General features: G+C 39.0%; 2 protein-coding genes across 2 annotated transcripts in view; both read right to left on the bottom strand.

The window, feature by feature from the left end:
- The window catches only part of spata13 (spermatogenesis associated 13), a 94,760-nt gene extending 87,516 nt beyond the window's left edge, over positions 1-7,244 (bottom strand). Inside the window, exon 1 of the mRNA XM_061921501.1 lies at positions 6,830-7,244. Coding sequence (XP_061777485.1) covers positions 6,830-6,838 — 9 coding nt within the window. The 5' untranslated portion in view covers positions 6,839-7,244. The remainder of the gene's footprint in view (positions 1-6,829) is intronic.
- A 2,254-nt stretch (positions 7,245-9,498) lies between these two features.
- c1qtnf9 (C1q and TNF related 9) lies at positions 9,499-16,057 on the bottom strand. Its single transcript, XM_061921511.1, has 4 exons — positions 15,756-16,057; positions 15,625-15,687; positions 12,675-13,448; positions 9,499-9,801 (listed from the first exon to the last, which is right to left on the bottom strand). Exons 1-3 carry the CDS (start codon positions 15,988-15,990, stop codon positions 12,679-12,681), a joined length of 1,068 nt encoding a protein of 355 aa, XP_061777495.1. The 5' UTR covers positions 15,991-16,057; the 3' UTR covers positions 9,499-9,801; positions 12,675-12,678.
- Positions 16,058-16,240: the final 183 nt, after the last annotated feature.

Below are 16,240 nucleotides of genomic sequence, written 5' to 3'. Positions count from 1 at the left end.
GGCTATGAATAGCGTCAATAGCTATTCGCTCAATAGCTTCAGTTTTTTCTTCAATACTCTCATACTCCAAACATTTGTTTCAATACATGCGTAATCTGTTGAATCGCTTAAGGCGCTGAAATCCGAGTCTGAACCCGAGCTAATGTCGCTATATCTTGCTGTGCTATTCGCCATTGTTTGTTTACATTGGCAGCACTGTGTGACCGTCACAGGAAAATGAACAGTGGCTTCGAGAGCGCGAAAATAAGGCACTTTAAAGCTTTTTTTAGGGATATTCCGGGACCGGTAAAATTTGGAAAAAAAATTCAAAAAATACAACAAGCCACTGGGAACTGATTTTTATTGTTTTTAACCCTTTTGAAATTGTGATAATGTTCCCCTTTAATACAAGTGCCACTGATTGTGTACAGTACAGTTGCCATTCACTTCAATTTAACTGAATATCCCTCAAAAATGTATATCTAAATATGTATACTTTCACCCAAAAATATATCAAGTACTGAGTTTAAGTACAAATATATTGAGACATTATTTTTTCCCCTATATCGCCCAGCCATACTTAACAGTATGGCAAATTCCTTTCTTTCAAAAGAGACCGTAGTCAGACCAATGTGGTCTGTCAATGATGCAAGGCGCTCGTGCCCACCCTTTAGAGCACAGCTGTAACTTCCTGGCACTAAAGTGCGCTTTAATTTAGTGTTGTTTTGATATGTCATCTTAGTGACATCATGCACAAAAGTGCACTAATAGCTTGTTTTAAAATGTCTCTGACAATCTTGCACTTTGTTTTGAAATGACATGAATGTTTGTGCAACTGCTTAATAAATGCAGTTTTGCTCAAATGACTTAGTTGTGATTTCTCTCTCTGCATGCAAGTTTAAAAGTAGCATATATTAATGCAGTATGAAGAAGAATGTTTTAATGTAGACACATAGAATCATCATACTGCTGTGATTATATGCATCAATTGTTCATTCAAGGCTAAGGCAAAATATCGATATATATATCGTGTAATGGCCCAAAAATAGAGATATTAATCAAAGGCCATATCGCCCAGCCCTACCTTGAAGGTAGAAGAGCGCTAAATAAGTATAACCCATTTAACATTTACATTTGTACATTTTCAGAATGTGCTTGTTTTATTTTTAAACAAAAGGAAACAATTCGAAGTTGTCTTTGTTTTTAAGTGATCGTGCCGTGATTTGGGGGTAGATTTTTCTCTATCGAGAATGAGTTTGACACTCATCCCTTCGGGGTAGCGGGGGCGCTGTAGCCTATCTCAGCTACAATCGGGCGGTAGGCGGTGTACACCCTGGACAAGTCGCCACCTCATTAAATTCATATCCAACAATTGCGACAAAGATTTATTGTCTACCGAGTATATTATTTTTTGTTCAGTGTGTACTTCATGAAGTTTTTGCAGTTATTTTTTTTTGTTTGTTTTCATTATATTTGGACGTATTTGTTTGGTTTGTATGATTGTGAATCTGGGCTATCCATTAACTACTTATTATGTTGAAGGGGGCAGGAAATAGATTTTTCTTCATCCTGTTCCCTCTCAAGCATAGCTGTGTAAATATGTGTTTCGTTGTTAGAGTTTGTCTATTGATCAAAAATGCACATCAATGAAGGAGATAAACAAAAAAATGAATGAATGAATGAAAAAGTTTCATTTTTTAATGATTTCCGCTGGCGGTGTGAATAATCACGAAAGTACAAGTGTGGCGCCCTAACACATACTTGCCAACCCTCCCGATTTTCCCGGGAGACTCCCAAATTTCAGTGCCCCTCCCGAAAATCTCCCGGGCAACCATTCTCCCGAATTCCACCCAGACAACAATATTGGGGGCGTGCCTTAAAGGCATTGCCTTTAGCGTCCTTCCTCAACTGAAAAGGAGACTATTATATATGTCTCCGTTATCCATGGGTTTATCCATAACCCATAAAGTAGGCATGCACGGAGCTATTTCACAGCGTGTGTTTATTCCAGTCGGCACGTTAATATACTGACACACAACATCCGGATTCCCATCATGCATTGCTTCAAAACTACAGCAAGTAGTAATGTCCAAAAACATAAAACAGACGAAGCAGGAGAACGAAGGGGAGACATTGCGACGACGAGTAAGACGAAGAAAGTATGCTTGCAAGTTCCAAAATGACTGGGAAAAAATTATTTCTGTTCATCCAGGACAGCTCGAGTTGTCTCTGTGCGATATAGAAAATGACTATATCGTGATATTCGAGTATACGTTCTCAGGCAGTTACTTTTAGCTGCGGGCATTACACTGCAGGCTCTTCTCACTCTTTCTTGTGTCTCCTCACAGACAGCAAGCACACCTTCTTACATACGTCTCATACTGTTGTGTCACACCCCCTCGCATGAGAGGTTGCAGCCTGCGTAACATTAGCTGTGGTGCGAGTGGTAATACGAGAGAAAGAAGGTGCCAATCTGGTAACAAATGAAGGAGTAATTAATTTTCAAGAAAAACACTACGGGGGTGCATCGTCTGGCGGTGGTTTGGCTTCAAACGAGAATATGTCAAACAAGTATGCGGTGAAAGTATATTTGTAGCATCATTGGAAAAGTCACCTGCTGGAGAATGAAGAGTGCTTGAAACTCTGCATGTCAACATCTCCGTTCGGTGCTATACCCACAAAATGCGGAAACAACAATTTCCAGATCGTATGAAAAAAATAGTCAACAACAGAATTTAATATCATCCATAGCAAACTACTACATAGCGAAGGACATACACTATTTGATTTCCTGTTAAGAAGTTATTGAAATATCTTGTGGGACATCATGCACAAAAGTGCACTTTATTTGGTTTCAACTATTGTAGTGGGGTTCTATAAAAAAAGTGCACTTTAATTTAATGTTGTTTTGATATGCCATCTTAGTGACATCATGCACAAAAGTGCACTTTATTTGGTTTAAACTATTGTAGTGGGGTTCTATAAAAAAAAGTGCACTTTAATGTTGTTTTGAAATCCCATCTTAGTGACATCATGCACAAAAGTGCACTAAAAGCTTGTTTTAAATTGTCTCTGACAATCTTGCAATTTCTGTTTTGGAAATGACATGAATGTTTGTGCCACTGCTTAAAAACTGTTAAATAAATACACATTTGTTAAAATTGACTTAAGTGTGGTTTCCTTCTCTGTGTGAAAGTTTAAAATGAGCATATATTAATGCAGTATGAAGAAGAATGTTTTAATGTAGACACAGAATCATCATACGGATGTGATTACATGCATCAAGTGTTCAGTCAAGGCTGAGGCACAATATCGAGATATATTGAATTTCCTTGAATTGCCGCCGGGCGCTAATTAAATTAAAACCTCTTCTGACTCCTGTGCTTACAAAAGGCATGCGGTAAAAGTAAGCATGCGCTAATTATTTGAAAACCTCTTCTCACTCCGGCACTTACCAAAGGCATGCAGTAAAAATTTGAGTGTGATGTAAGGATACCATCATGAAAAGCCCATTTAATAAAAAAAAAAAACTTTATTAAAATCTTAACTTTACTTATAAATACAGTCCATGCCAGCTCCTTCTGATCAAAATCATGGATAACTTATTTATAGAAATCTTCCTTATCTTTCTTCAGTTTTAAAACTCTCTCTGTCTCGATGGAGATCTTCCTTTATTACCTCCTCCAGCACATATGTCACTCATTTCACTTCTCCTGCAGCCGAGTAGACACAAGAAGGATCACTAGCACCCTCTACCACCAGGAGGCGGGAGTAATTTAATGACTCATATTTGACAGACGCAGCTACGGTATTGTGACGGTCTCAAGCCGTCGTCTTGCGGGTTCCCAGGACCACCAAGGAAGGACATGGCTTGAGCAGTTTGACTTTGTTTATTTTTCAATAAAACCTCAGTCCAGGTCGCTCTTCCGCTCCTCCTCTCCACTCGCTCGCCGTCTCCTCGTCGCCATCTGTCTGTCGGACCGTCGGCTCCACAGGTATATTAATAAAACATAGCTGCTTACTGTTCTTTTTAGCGTACCGGTATTCAATAGCTTGGACCTTAAATCTTACTGAATAGTTCTTAATCTTCTTCCCTTTATGCGATTTCAAATTACCGGTATTGAAATCAGCCTCCTCCATTTTGAAAATGATGACAGGGGAAGTATCACTCCTGACTTCACGAGTTTGACCCAGAGGTAATACTAAGCATGCGCTAATTATTTTGCGAAGCGAGTTTGACCCGGAAGTAATTCAAGGCAGGCGCATACTATATGCCCGGCGGCAATTCAAGGAAATACGGTATATCGTGAATCGTGATACGGCTTAAAAATATCGAGATATGAATAAAAGGCCGTATCGCCCAGCCCTACAACGACTTGTTATTCTCTACAGATTTTTTTTTTAATCATTTCTGCAAGTGGTGTGCATAGTGACGAGACTACAAGTGTGGCGCCCTGACAAGAAGTGAAAACAGAAATGGGGTTGGATTCTGAAAGCGGGATTAAGAAGCTTGAAGAAGTGGAGCCAAAGTGCCTGTTTTACTTCTGCATTAATTAACTTTCTTTGTAAGCTGCTGGGCCCCCCCACAAAGACACCCGCCCCCCCTTGTAGCCAGCATCACCATAACAACCAGGGCTGTAACGGCACCCTCGCAGAACACAACACATCCATCCATTTTTCCACCGATTATTCCCTTTGGGGTCGCTGGTGCCTATCTCAGCTACAATCGGGCGGAAGGCGGTGTACACCCTGGACAAGTCGCCACCTCATCGCAGGGCCAAAACAGATAGACAACATTCACGGTTATGTTAGATCCACTATGGATTGGACTTTCACAATATCATGTTAGATCCGCTCGACATCCATTGCACTCGGTCCCCTAGTGCAGTGGTTCTCAACCTTTTTTCAGTGATGTACCCCGTGAACATTTTTTTTAATTCAAGTTCCCCCTAATCAGAGCAAAGCATTTTTGGTTGAAAAAAAGAGATAAAGAAGTAAAATACAGCACTATGTCATCAGTTTCAGATTTATTAAATTGTATAACGGTGCAAAATTTTGCTCATTTGTAGTGGTCTTTTTTTAACTATTAGGGAAAAAAAGATATAAAAATAACTAAAAAGTTGTTGAAAAATAAACTAGTGAATCAATTATAAATAAAGCTTTCTACACGTGTGTGTGCTTGTATTTCTACCCTTCTTGAGACATCAACAAGGAAAACCTTCCATATACCTTCCATAGGACCTGTGAACAAGTTAAAACCAAAATCATAGTCCCACTAGAGAGCCAAATAGCAGAATCCATGAACATTGCTCCAAAGTCATGATTTTTTTGTTGTTGTTGTTGTTGATTTAATGTGTACACAAAAGTCAACATTGACAGGTGCAAAGGCAGCAATAATATGATGAATTAAGTCGGCAGCTAAAGAAGGACTTCCATATTTATCCCCGAAAAAACCCGCCAGGTGCTTCCGACATCCATTGCACTCGGTTCCCTAGGGCAGTGGTTCTCAACCTTTTTTCAGTGATGTACCCCCTGTGAACATTGTTTTTAATTCAAGTACCCCCTAATCAGAGCAAAGCATTTTTGGTTGAAAAAAAGAGATAAATAAGTAAAATACAGCACTATGTCATCAGTGTCTGATTCATTAAATTGTATAACACTGCAAAATGTTGCTCATTTGTAGTGGTCTTTTTTGAACTATTTGGGAAAAAAATATATAAAAATAACTAAAAACTTGTTGAAAAATAAACAAGTGAATCAATTATAAAGATTTCTACACGTGTTTGTGTGTGCTTGTATTTCTACCCTTCTTGAGACATCAACAAGGAAAACCTTCCATATGAGGACCTGTGAACAAGTTAAAACCAAAATCATGGTCCCACTAGAGAGCCAAATAGCAGAATCTGTGAATATTGCTCCAAAGTCATGATTCTTTTTTTTGTTGATTTAATGTGTATACAAAAGTCAACATTGACAGGTGCAATGATATGATGAAACAAGTCGGCAGCTAAAGAAGGACTTCCCTATTTATCCCCGAAAAAACCCGCCAGGTGCTTCCGGAGCTGACGTAAGACAACCCGCGTCCCATATGTGACTATAGGAAGTAATCATCAACGACGTCCCACTGGGTGTGAGTTTTCCCTGCCCTTATGTGGGCCTACCGAGGATGTCGTAGTGGTTTGTGTTGTGGTTTGTGCAGCCCTTTGAGACACTAGTGATTTAGGGCTATATAAGTAAACATTGATTGATTGATTGATTGAACTTAAAGTGCCCTCTTTGGGGATTGTAATAGAGATCCATCTGGATTCATCAACTTCATTCTAAAAATTTCTTCACAAAAAAAGAAATCTTTAACATCAATATTTATGGAACATGTCCACAAAAAAATCGAGCTGTCAACACTGAATATTGCATTGTTGCATTTCTTTTCACAGTTTATGAACTTACATACATATTTTGTTGAAGTATTATTCAATAAATATATCTATGAAGGAGTTTTTAATTGTTGCTATTTTTAGAATATTCTAAAAAAATCTAACGTACCCTTTGGCATAACCCCATTTGAGAGGGGGGTTGCCCACATATGCGGTCCTCTCCAAGGTTTCTCATAGTCACTGTTACTGACGTCACACTGGGGTGAGTTTTTCCTTGCCCTTAAGTGGGCCCTACCGAGGATGTCTGTGGTTTTTGCAGCCCTTTGAGACACTTAGGGCTATATAAATAAATATTGATTGATTGATTCACACACTAGGGCCAATTTAGTGTTGCCAATCAACCTATCCCCAGGTGCATGTGTGCATGTTAGTATGACGTCACATATTAACAACATGACGTCACTTAATGAACTCACCGTGCTCATAGTCGCCGACGTCCTCCGCCCTCACATCAACGGAGCAGCTGCTGGCGTGGTCTTAGCCATAGAAAAGTAGTCCGGCTTCCTCCGTGTCCGCCCGCACCAACATGTCGACGCGAGGGGGAAGAAAGACGAAAAAAAAAAGCGAGCGAATAAAGAAAATGGCTACATTTTAACACAAATGCTAGTAGCAACTTGAGCTAACTCGCCGGCAAACTTTCTCAATTAAGTCGGCGCTCGGTCGGACGACGAAAAACGTCAAACGGGGATATTTTAACGTCGAAAATGGAAGAAGTTGGTCAAGAAAGTGACGTTTTTTTGTTGTTTTTTTGCCAGTGCCGTTGAGAGAAGTGAGTGCCGGCGAGCATCTTCATGCACTTGTTGCAGTCGACCTGCAGGGGGCGGGGCTTGGGCGGTCGGGAGGAGGGATGTTACTGGCTGAGAGTCGCCTGACTGTTTGGCTGCTAGCCAATCACACGTCAGAAGCGGGGGCGAGGAGCCCTGAAGCCACGCCCTCCTCCTTGAATGGCCCATTGAAGAAGAAGAAGGAAGAAAAAAAAGGGAGACTAAAGAAGACTGGACCTTCCAGTTGTTGTCTTCCTCATATTAGTTCCTTGTGTCACGTAAGTCTGCCCGTCCCACTATCGAAGCGCCTGAAGAATAGCCAACAAAAACAAAGCGGTGGCAATATTGAGGTTATTGGCATATGGTTGTACAAAGTGTGGCCCCGGCGGCCATTTTAATTATTTTTTTTTACACATTCTACTTATAAAAACAAACAAACAAAAGAGCACACGGCTAAAATGTAACAGGAAAAAACTGCAATGGTGACTAATAATACAAAGCAGTTTTCTTAGTAGCAGTCATTGCTCCAAAAAAATAATAATGAATCAAAAGCCATGTTAAGAATATTGACCTATTTAAAGCTCCAATGACTTCACATCAAATATTCCACTTTTTTGGTCTTCACTTTTTAAAATAAATTCATTCTTGTTATAACTTTCAGAAAGACAATTTTAGATAAAAAAATACAACCTTAAAAATGATTTTAGGATTTTTAAACACATATATCTTTTAACCTTTTAAATTACTTCCTCTTCTTTCCTCACAATTTAAATCAATGTTCAAGTATTTTTTTTTATTGTAAAGAATTATAAATACATTTTAATTAAATTCTTCATTGTAGCTTCTGTTTTTTCGACAAAGAATATTTGTGAAATATTTCTTCAAACTTTTTATGATTAAAATTCCCCAAAAATATTCTGGCAAATCTATAAAATCTGTAGAATCAAATTTAAATCTTATTTCAAAGTCTTTTGAATTCCTTTTAAATTTTTTGTTCTGGAAAGTCTAGAAGAAGTAATGATTTGTATTTGTTAGAAATATAGCTTGATCCAATTTGTTATATATTCTAACAAAGTGCAGATTGGATTTTAACCTATTTAAAACATGTCATCAAAATTTAAAATTAATCTTAAGCAGGAAAAATTACTAATGATGTTCCATAAATTCTTTTTTTAATTTTTTCAAAAAGATTCGAATTAGCTAATTTTTCTCTTCATTTTTTTTCGGTTGAATTTAGAATTTTAAAGAGTCGAAATTGAAGATAAACTATGTTTCAAAATTTTTCATTTTTTCGTGTTTTCTCTTCTTTTAAACCGTTCAATTAAATGTTTTTTTCATAATTTATTCTCTACTAAAAACCTTCCATAAAAGGAAAAAAAATGTACGATGGAATGACAGACAGAAATACCAATTTTTTTATATATATAGATTTATTTATTAAAGGTAAATTGAGCAAATTGGCTATTTCTGGCAATCTATTTAAGTGTGTATCAAACTGGTAGCCCTTCGCATTAATCAGTACCCAAGAAGTAGCTCTTGGTTTCAAAAAGGTTGGTGACCCCTGCTCTAGAGATTTAATTGCATATTTTGAGTGTTTGTCGTATAAAAAATAATGTTTCCTTTAGCAAAAAAGTAACAAAATAAGCAAATATTAAAAATGTACAATCGACGGATAGAGCTAACGTTGATCTGGAGATTTAAATGTGTTAAATGTAAAAAAAAAAAAAAAAGTACAAGTTCCTTTTCATCACAATCAGTTGATTTTAGAGGAAATTTTCGGTAAATAATGAATAATAAATAATGAATCAAAATAATGTAATAAATGATTGACTTATACAATTTGAAAAACTGTTAGCATGTTGTATTGGGAACAGCAAACATACTTGCAAGATGGAAACATGTCTCAAAATCCATGAATTTAAAGTTTAAAATCAAAATTAATGTTAGCATGCTAACATAGCATTCTGACATAGGAAAAGTCGGTGTACTTCCAAGATGGCGGTAAGTATCAAAAGCTATGATTTTTAGGTCCAAACGAATACAATTTGAAAAACTGTTAGCATGTTGTAATGGGAACAGCATACATATATTGCATATTTTAGTGTTTGACAAATAAAAAACAATGTTTTCTTTGACAAAAAGGTCACAAAATGCATATGAAAAAAATCACTTTTAATCGACAGATGGATCTAAAGTTAATAAAAAGATTTAAGCGTTGAAATAAAAAATATTTAAAAATTGTACGGCTTATTTTTATAACTTTTATGAATTTTTTTTAGTGGACGGATCAAAAGTTAATAAAAAGATTCAAGCGTTGAAATAAAAAAAATTAAAAATTGTACGACTTATTTTTATAACTTTTATGATTTTTTTTTTGTGGAAACTTTGTTTTTCTTTTTTCAAAAACTATCATTGCTCAAAAAGTAATAATAAATAAAATGTCATAAATGTTAGACCTATTCAAGGTCTAACATCTACCTTCATTTATTGTTGTTCAATCTTTAAAGAAAAAATCAAAAGGGGCTAAAATAAAAGTAGTGATTCAATTGTCTGCCAGTCCAGTGTGTTCTTGAACGCCTCTCGCCCCTAAGTCAGCTGGGATAGGCTCCGGCTCACCTGTGATTCTGATGAGGACAAACGGTAAACAAAATTAATGGATAAAATGAGCAAGTAAGAGCATATAAAACGAGAAAAATCTCGCCTGAAATTTTCATGGGCTTGACGCTAAAAGCAAGCATGCTTATGTTAGCATGTTATAATGGGAACAGTTAACATACTTGCTATATGTAAACATGTCTCAAAACCCATGAATTCCAAGTTTAAATGCTCCGGATCAACACAAATTTTAGCATGTTAACATAAAGAAGGAAAAGTTGGTGTACTTCTAAGATAGTGCCAAGTATCAAAAGCCATGATTTTTAAGTTTTAAATAAATATAATTAGCAAAAACTGTTAGCATGTTTTAATGGCAACAGCAAACATACTTGCAAGATGGAAACATGTCTCAAAATCCATTAATTTTAAGTTTAAAAATCAAAATCAATGTTAGCATGCTAACATTAGCATTCTGACATCGTTACAGTTGGAGTACTTCTAATATGGCGCCAAGTATCAAAAACCGTGATTTTTAGGTTCAAACAAATACCATTTTTGAAAAACTGTTAGCATATTATTGTTAGCATGTTGAAATGGGAACAGTTAAGATACTTGCAAGATGGAAACATGTCAAAATACATTAATTTAAATTTTAAAATCATAATTAAAGTTAGCATGCTAACATTAGCATTCTGACATTGGAAAAGTTAGCGTGCTTCTAAGATGGTGGCAAGTAAAAAAGCCGTGATTTTTAGGTTCAAACAAATAAAATTTGAAAAACTGTTAGCATATTAATGTTAGCATGCTAAAATTAGCATTCTGAAATAGGAAAAGCTAGCGCACTTCTAAGATGGCGGCATGTATCAATAGCCGTGTTTTTAAGGTTCAAACGAAAATTTTTTTTAAAACTGTTAGCATATTATTGTTAGCATGCTAAAATTTGCATTCTGACATAGGAAAAGTTGGTGTACTTCTAAGATAGCGGCAAGTATCAAAAACCGTGATTTTTCGGTTCAAACGAATACAATTTGAAAAACTGTTAGCATGTTGTATTGGGAACAGCAAACATACTTGCAAGATGGAATCATGTCTCAAAATCCATGAATTTAAAGTTTAAAATCAAAATTAATGTTAGCATGCTAACATAGCATTCTGACATAGGAAAAGTTGGTGTACTTTTAAGATGGCGGTAAGTATCAAAAGCCGTGATTTTTAGGTTCAAATTAATACAATTTGAAAAACTGTTAGCATGTTGTAATGGGAAAAGCCTACATACTTGCAAGATGGAAACATGTCTCAAAATCCATTAATTTGGGGTTTAAAATCAAAATAAATGTTAGCATGTTAACAATAGCATTCTGACATGGGAAATGTTAGCGTATTTCTAAGATGGCAGCAAGTTTCAAAAGCCGTGATTTTTTTACGTTCAAATGATTAAAATTTGAAAAAACTTTTAGCATGTTATAATGGGAAGAGTTAAGATACTTGCAAGATGGAAACGTGTCAAAATCAATTAATTTAAATTTTAAAATCAAAATCAATGTTAGCATGCTAACATTAGCATTCTGACATTGGAAAAGTTAGCGTACTTCTAAGATGGCGGCAAGTAAAAAAGCCGTGATTTTTAGGTTCAAACAAATAAAATTAGAAAAACTGTTAGAATATATTTATGTTAGCGCGCTAAAATTAGCATTCTGAAATAGGAAAAGCTAGCGCACTTCTAAGATGGCGGCATGTATCAAAAGCCGTGTTTTTAAGGTTCAAACTAATAAAATTTGAAAAACTGTTAGCATATTATTGTTAGCATGCTAAAATTAGCTTTCTGACATAGGAAAAGTTAGCGTACTTTTAAGATGGCTGCAAGTATCAAAAGCCGTGATTTTTAGGTTCAAACGATAACATTTTGAAAAACTGTTTGCATATTAATGTTAGCATGCTAACATTAGCATTCTGACATAGGAAAAGTTAGCGTACTTCTAAGACGGCGGCAAATATCAAAAGCCATGATTTTTAGGTTCAAAGGAAAAACATTTGAAAAACTGTTAGCATATTATTTTTAGCATGCTAAAATTAGCATTCTGACAGGAAAAGTCAGCGTACTTTTAAGATGGCAGCAAGTATCAAAAGCCGTGATTTTTAGGTTCAAATGATAACATTTTGAAAAACTGTTAGCATATTAATGTTGGCATGCTAACATTGGCATGCTGACATAGGAAAAGTTAGCGTACTTCTAAGACGGCGGCAAATATCAAAAGCCGTGATTTTTAGGTTCAAAGCAAAAAAAATTGAAAAACTGTTAGCATATTATTTTTAGCATGCTAAAATTAGCATTCTGACATAGGAAAAGTCAGCGTACTTTTAAGATGGCAGCAAGTATCAGAAGCCGTGATTTTTAGGTTCAAACGATAACATTTTGAAAAACTGTTAGCATATTAATGTTGGCATGCTAACATTGGCGTGCTGACATAGGAAAAGTTAGCGTACTTCTAAGACGGCGGCAAATATCAAAAGCCGTGATTTTTAGGTTCAAAGGAAAAACATTTGAAAAACTGTTAGCATATTATTTTTAGCATGCTAAAATTAGCATTCTGACATAGGAAAAGTCAGCGTACTTTTAAGATGGCAGCAAGTATCAAAAGCCGCGATTTTTAGGTTCAAACGATAACATTTTGAAAAACTGTTAGCATAATAATGTTAGCATGCTAACATTAGCATTCTGACATAGGAAAAGTTAGCGTACTTCTAAGACGGCGGCAAATATCAAAAGCCGTGATTTTTAGGTTCAAAGGAAAAACATTTGAAAAACTGTTAGCATATTATTGTTAGCATGCAAGATCAACATCCACACATTTTAGCTTGAAATGAGTTGAAATGCTATTAAAATCGGTTAAAATGGACTTACTTCCTCAGGGGCCAAAGAGGATGAAGCCAGAGAAGGTGGTATCGTCGTCTTCATCGGCAAAGAGCCCGTTGAAGAGCTCCCCCCCCACCACCTGCAGCCACACCTTGTCGCCGGCCTCCAGGTGCAGCACGGCGCCCCCCGCGGCCTGGTCCTCGCCGCTCTGGTAGTGGTCGCCGGTGTGGACCACCTTGGCGCCGTTCTTCACCAGAGCCACCTTGGCGTTCCTGGAGAAGACGGTGATGTGGTAGGTGAAGAAGTAGGCTCCGGGCAGCGAGCAGGTGAACCTCCCGGTCTGGGGGTCGTAGTGGTCCTGCCGGTTGTAGATGATCTTGTCGAAGCGGACGGGAGCGTGAGCCGCCGGGAGCTTGCTCTGCGCCGTCAGCCCCACGGAGAAGGCACTTTTGGGGAGAACGCAAGCGTCTCCTTCCTGGCCCTTGTCACCCGGGGCTCCTGGGGACCCCGTCTCCCCCCGCTGGCCCAGGGCGCCTTTGTGACCTGGAACGCCCATGTCCCCTTGAGGGCCTTGCCTGCCAGGGGGACCCACGGGTCCCTGGATGCCTCTGTCCCCACGGAGGCCGGTTTCCCCCTTCGGACCCTGTGGTCCAGACCCCCCCACGTCACCTTCGGGGCCCTGGGGTCCAGGTAACCCAAGCTCGCCTTTACTTCCTTTCAAACCCACAGGCCCTTGGACTCCTGGGGGCCCCATTTTCCCGAGTGGGCCCTGCTCTCCGTTGTCCCCCTTTTTCCCCTTGAGCCCTGCTGGACCAGGTGCACCTGGGAAGACAAGGAACAGTTCTGGTTCCTTCTATTTCATTTTTCAAATTTTTAAGTTGGCGAAATTATTCTCTGCATTTGACCCCTGGGAGGTGAGGGGAGCAGTGAGCAGCAGTGGTGGCCGCGCCTGGCAATCATTTTTGCTGATTTAACCCCCTTTTAAAAAAAAAGTTATTATCACAACTTCCATTGGAAAAATTATTCTCTGCATTTGACCCCTGGGAGGTGAGGGGAGCAGTGAGCAGCAGCGGGGACCGCGCCCGGGAATCATTTTTGGCAATTTAACCCCCTTTTAAAAAAAAAGTTATTATCACAACTTCAATTGGCAAAATTATTTTCTGCATTTGACCCCTGGGAGGTGAGGGGAGCAGTGAGCAGCAGCGGGGGCCGCGCCCGGGAATCATTTTTGGCAATTTAACCCCCTTTAAAAAAAAAAAAGTTATTAACACAACTTCTATTGGTGAAATTATTCTCTGCATTTGACTCCTGGGAGGTGAGGGGAGCAGTGAGCAAAAGCAAGGCCGCGCCCAGGAATCATTTGTGGTGATTTAACCCCCTTTAAAAAAAAAAGTTATTAACACAACTTCAATTGGCTAAAATTATTCTCGGAATTTGACGCCTTGGAGGTGAGGGGAGCGGTGAGCAGCAGCGGTGGCCGCGCCCGGGAATCATTTGTGCTGATTTAACCCCGTTTAAAAAAAAAGGTATTAACACAACTTCAATTGGCAAAATTATTTTCTGCATTTGACCCCTGGGAGGAGGGGAGCAGTGAGCAACAGTGGTGGCCATGCCCGGGAATTTGTTTTGCTGATATAAACACCTTTGAAAAAAAAGAAGTTATTAACACAACTTCAATTGGCGAAATTATTCTCTGCATTTGACCCCTGGGAGGTGAGGGGAGCAGTGAGCAGCAGCGGTGGCCGCGCCCGGCAATAGTTTTTGCTGATTTAACCCCCTTAAGAAAAAGTTATTAAAACACAACTTCAATTGGCAAAATTATTCTCTGCATTTGACTCCTGGGAGGTGAGGGGAGCAGTGAGCAGCAGCGGGGGCCGCGCCCGGGAATCATTTTTGGCAATTTAACCCCCTTTAAAAAAAAAAAAGTTATTAACACAACTTCTATTGGTGAAATTATTCTCTGCATTTGACTCCTGGGAGGTGAGAGGAGCAGTGAGCAACAGCGGGGCCGCGCACAGTAATCATTTGTGGTAATTTAACCCCCTTTAAAAAAAAAATATTAACCCAACTTCTATTGGTGAAATTATCCTCTGCATTTGACGCCTGGGAGTTGAGGGGAGCAGTGAGCAACAGTGGGGGCCACGCCTAGGAATCATTTGTGGTGATTTAATCCCCTTTAAAAAAAAAAATAAGTTATTAACAACTTCAATTGGCGAAATTATTCTCTGCATTTGACCCCTGGGAGGTGAGAGGAGCAGTGAGCAGCTGCGGTGGCCGCGCCTGGGAATCATTTTTGCTGATTTAACCTCCTTTAAAAAAAAGTTATTAACACAACTTGATTTAGGCAAAATTATTCTCGGCATTTGACCCCTGGGAGTTGAGGGGAGCAGTGAGCAGCAGTGGTGGCCGCGCCTGGGAATCATTTTTGCTGATTTAACCCCCTTTAAAGAAAAAAGTTACTAACACAACTTGATTTAGGCAAAATTATTCTCTGCATTTGACCCCTGGGAAGTGAGGGGAGCAGTGAGCAGCAGCGGTGGCCGCGCCCTGGAATAATTGTTGCTGATTTATCCCCCTAAAAAAAAAAAGTAATTAAGACACAACTTCCATTGGTGAAATTATTCTCTGCATTTGACCCCTGGGAGGTGAGGGGAGCAGTGAGCAGCAGGGGTGGCCACACCCGGGAATCATTTTTGGTGATTTACCTAACAATATCATGCTTACAGTTAGCATGAACAAAACACCTAAGAATATGACACTCTGAATTGGCCACAAAAAAAAATTGCATGCTAATGCTAACGTGCGAAAATGCTAACTGTAACATTCATCAAGCACCAAAATATATTACTCTGAAGTGTGTACCTGAAATGTTGTTTAAAATGCTAGCCCGCTAACGTTAGCATATATCAAGTATGTGTGCTACATGTTAGCATTCTAGTTCTGGTTCTTGAAGGTGGGAAAGGATCATAAATCTGGATGAGAAGGTTCCTTCACTTACCCGGGTCCCCTGCGTCGCCCTTAGGGCCGTCCTTTCCCGCCAACCCCGTCAGACCAATTCCACCTAATCAGAAAGGATAAAATTTGTATTATTAATTCCAAAATGAGCGCAAAAACCGTGTCTTTATTTACCCGTGTCCCCCTTCTCGCCACGGAGTCCATCCCTGCCGTCTCTCCCGGGCGCCCCGTTGTGCCCCGGGTCCCCGGGGATCCCGGGGTGTCCGCAGGCGCAGCCTCTTGTTGGTGCCGCCTCCTGCGCCACGCAGCGGACCCCCAGCAGGAGGAGCAAGAGAGCGAGGCTGAGTCTCAGCATGGCTCTGGCGGGCGAGCGCACTGACAGCGGGCCCGGGTGGGAGATGGAGCCCATGTGGAGGAGCGCTGGGAACTTTGGACCTCTAAGGTCTTCTTTTCATTGGCTGCCGCAGGTTTTTGGGTCACTTATTGAGCGCTTGAGTTACACATCTGTGCTCCGGGAGCTAATAAGAAGCTCAAATAACTCAAATATACATTTTCAAACGAGCGTTGCATAAAAAAAAGGATTTAAATCAAAGGTTTTTGAAAAAATAAAAATTAAAGGATATTTTCATAGATTTTGTACTAATTCAGTGGTCCCCAAC

This window comes from Nerophis ophidion, linkage group LG15, assembly GCF_033978795.1.
Source record: "Nerophis ophidion isolate RoL-2023_Sa linkage group LG15, RoL_Noph_v1.0, whole genome shotgun sequence".
NCBI lineage: Eukaryota > Metazoa > Chordata > Actinopteri > Syngnathiformes > Syngnathidae > Nerophis > Nerophis ophidion.
The sequence above is the reverse complement of the archived record's forward strand: the minus strand, read 5'-3'. Positions and strand labels throughout refer to the sequence as shown.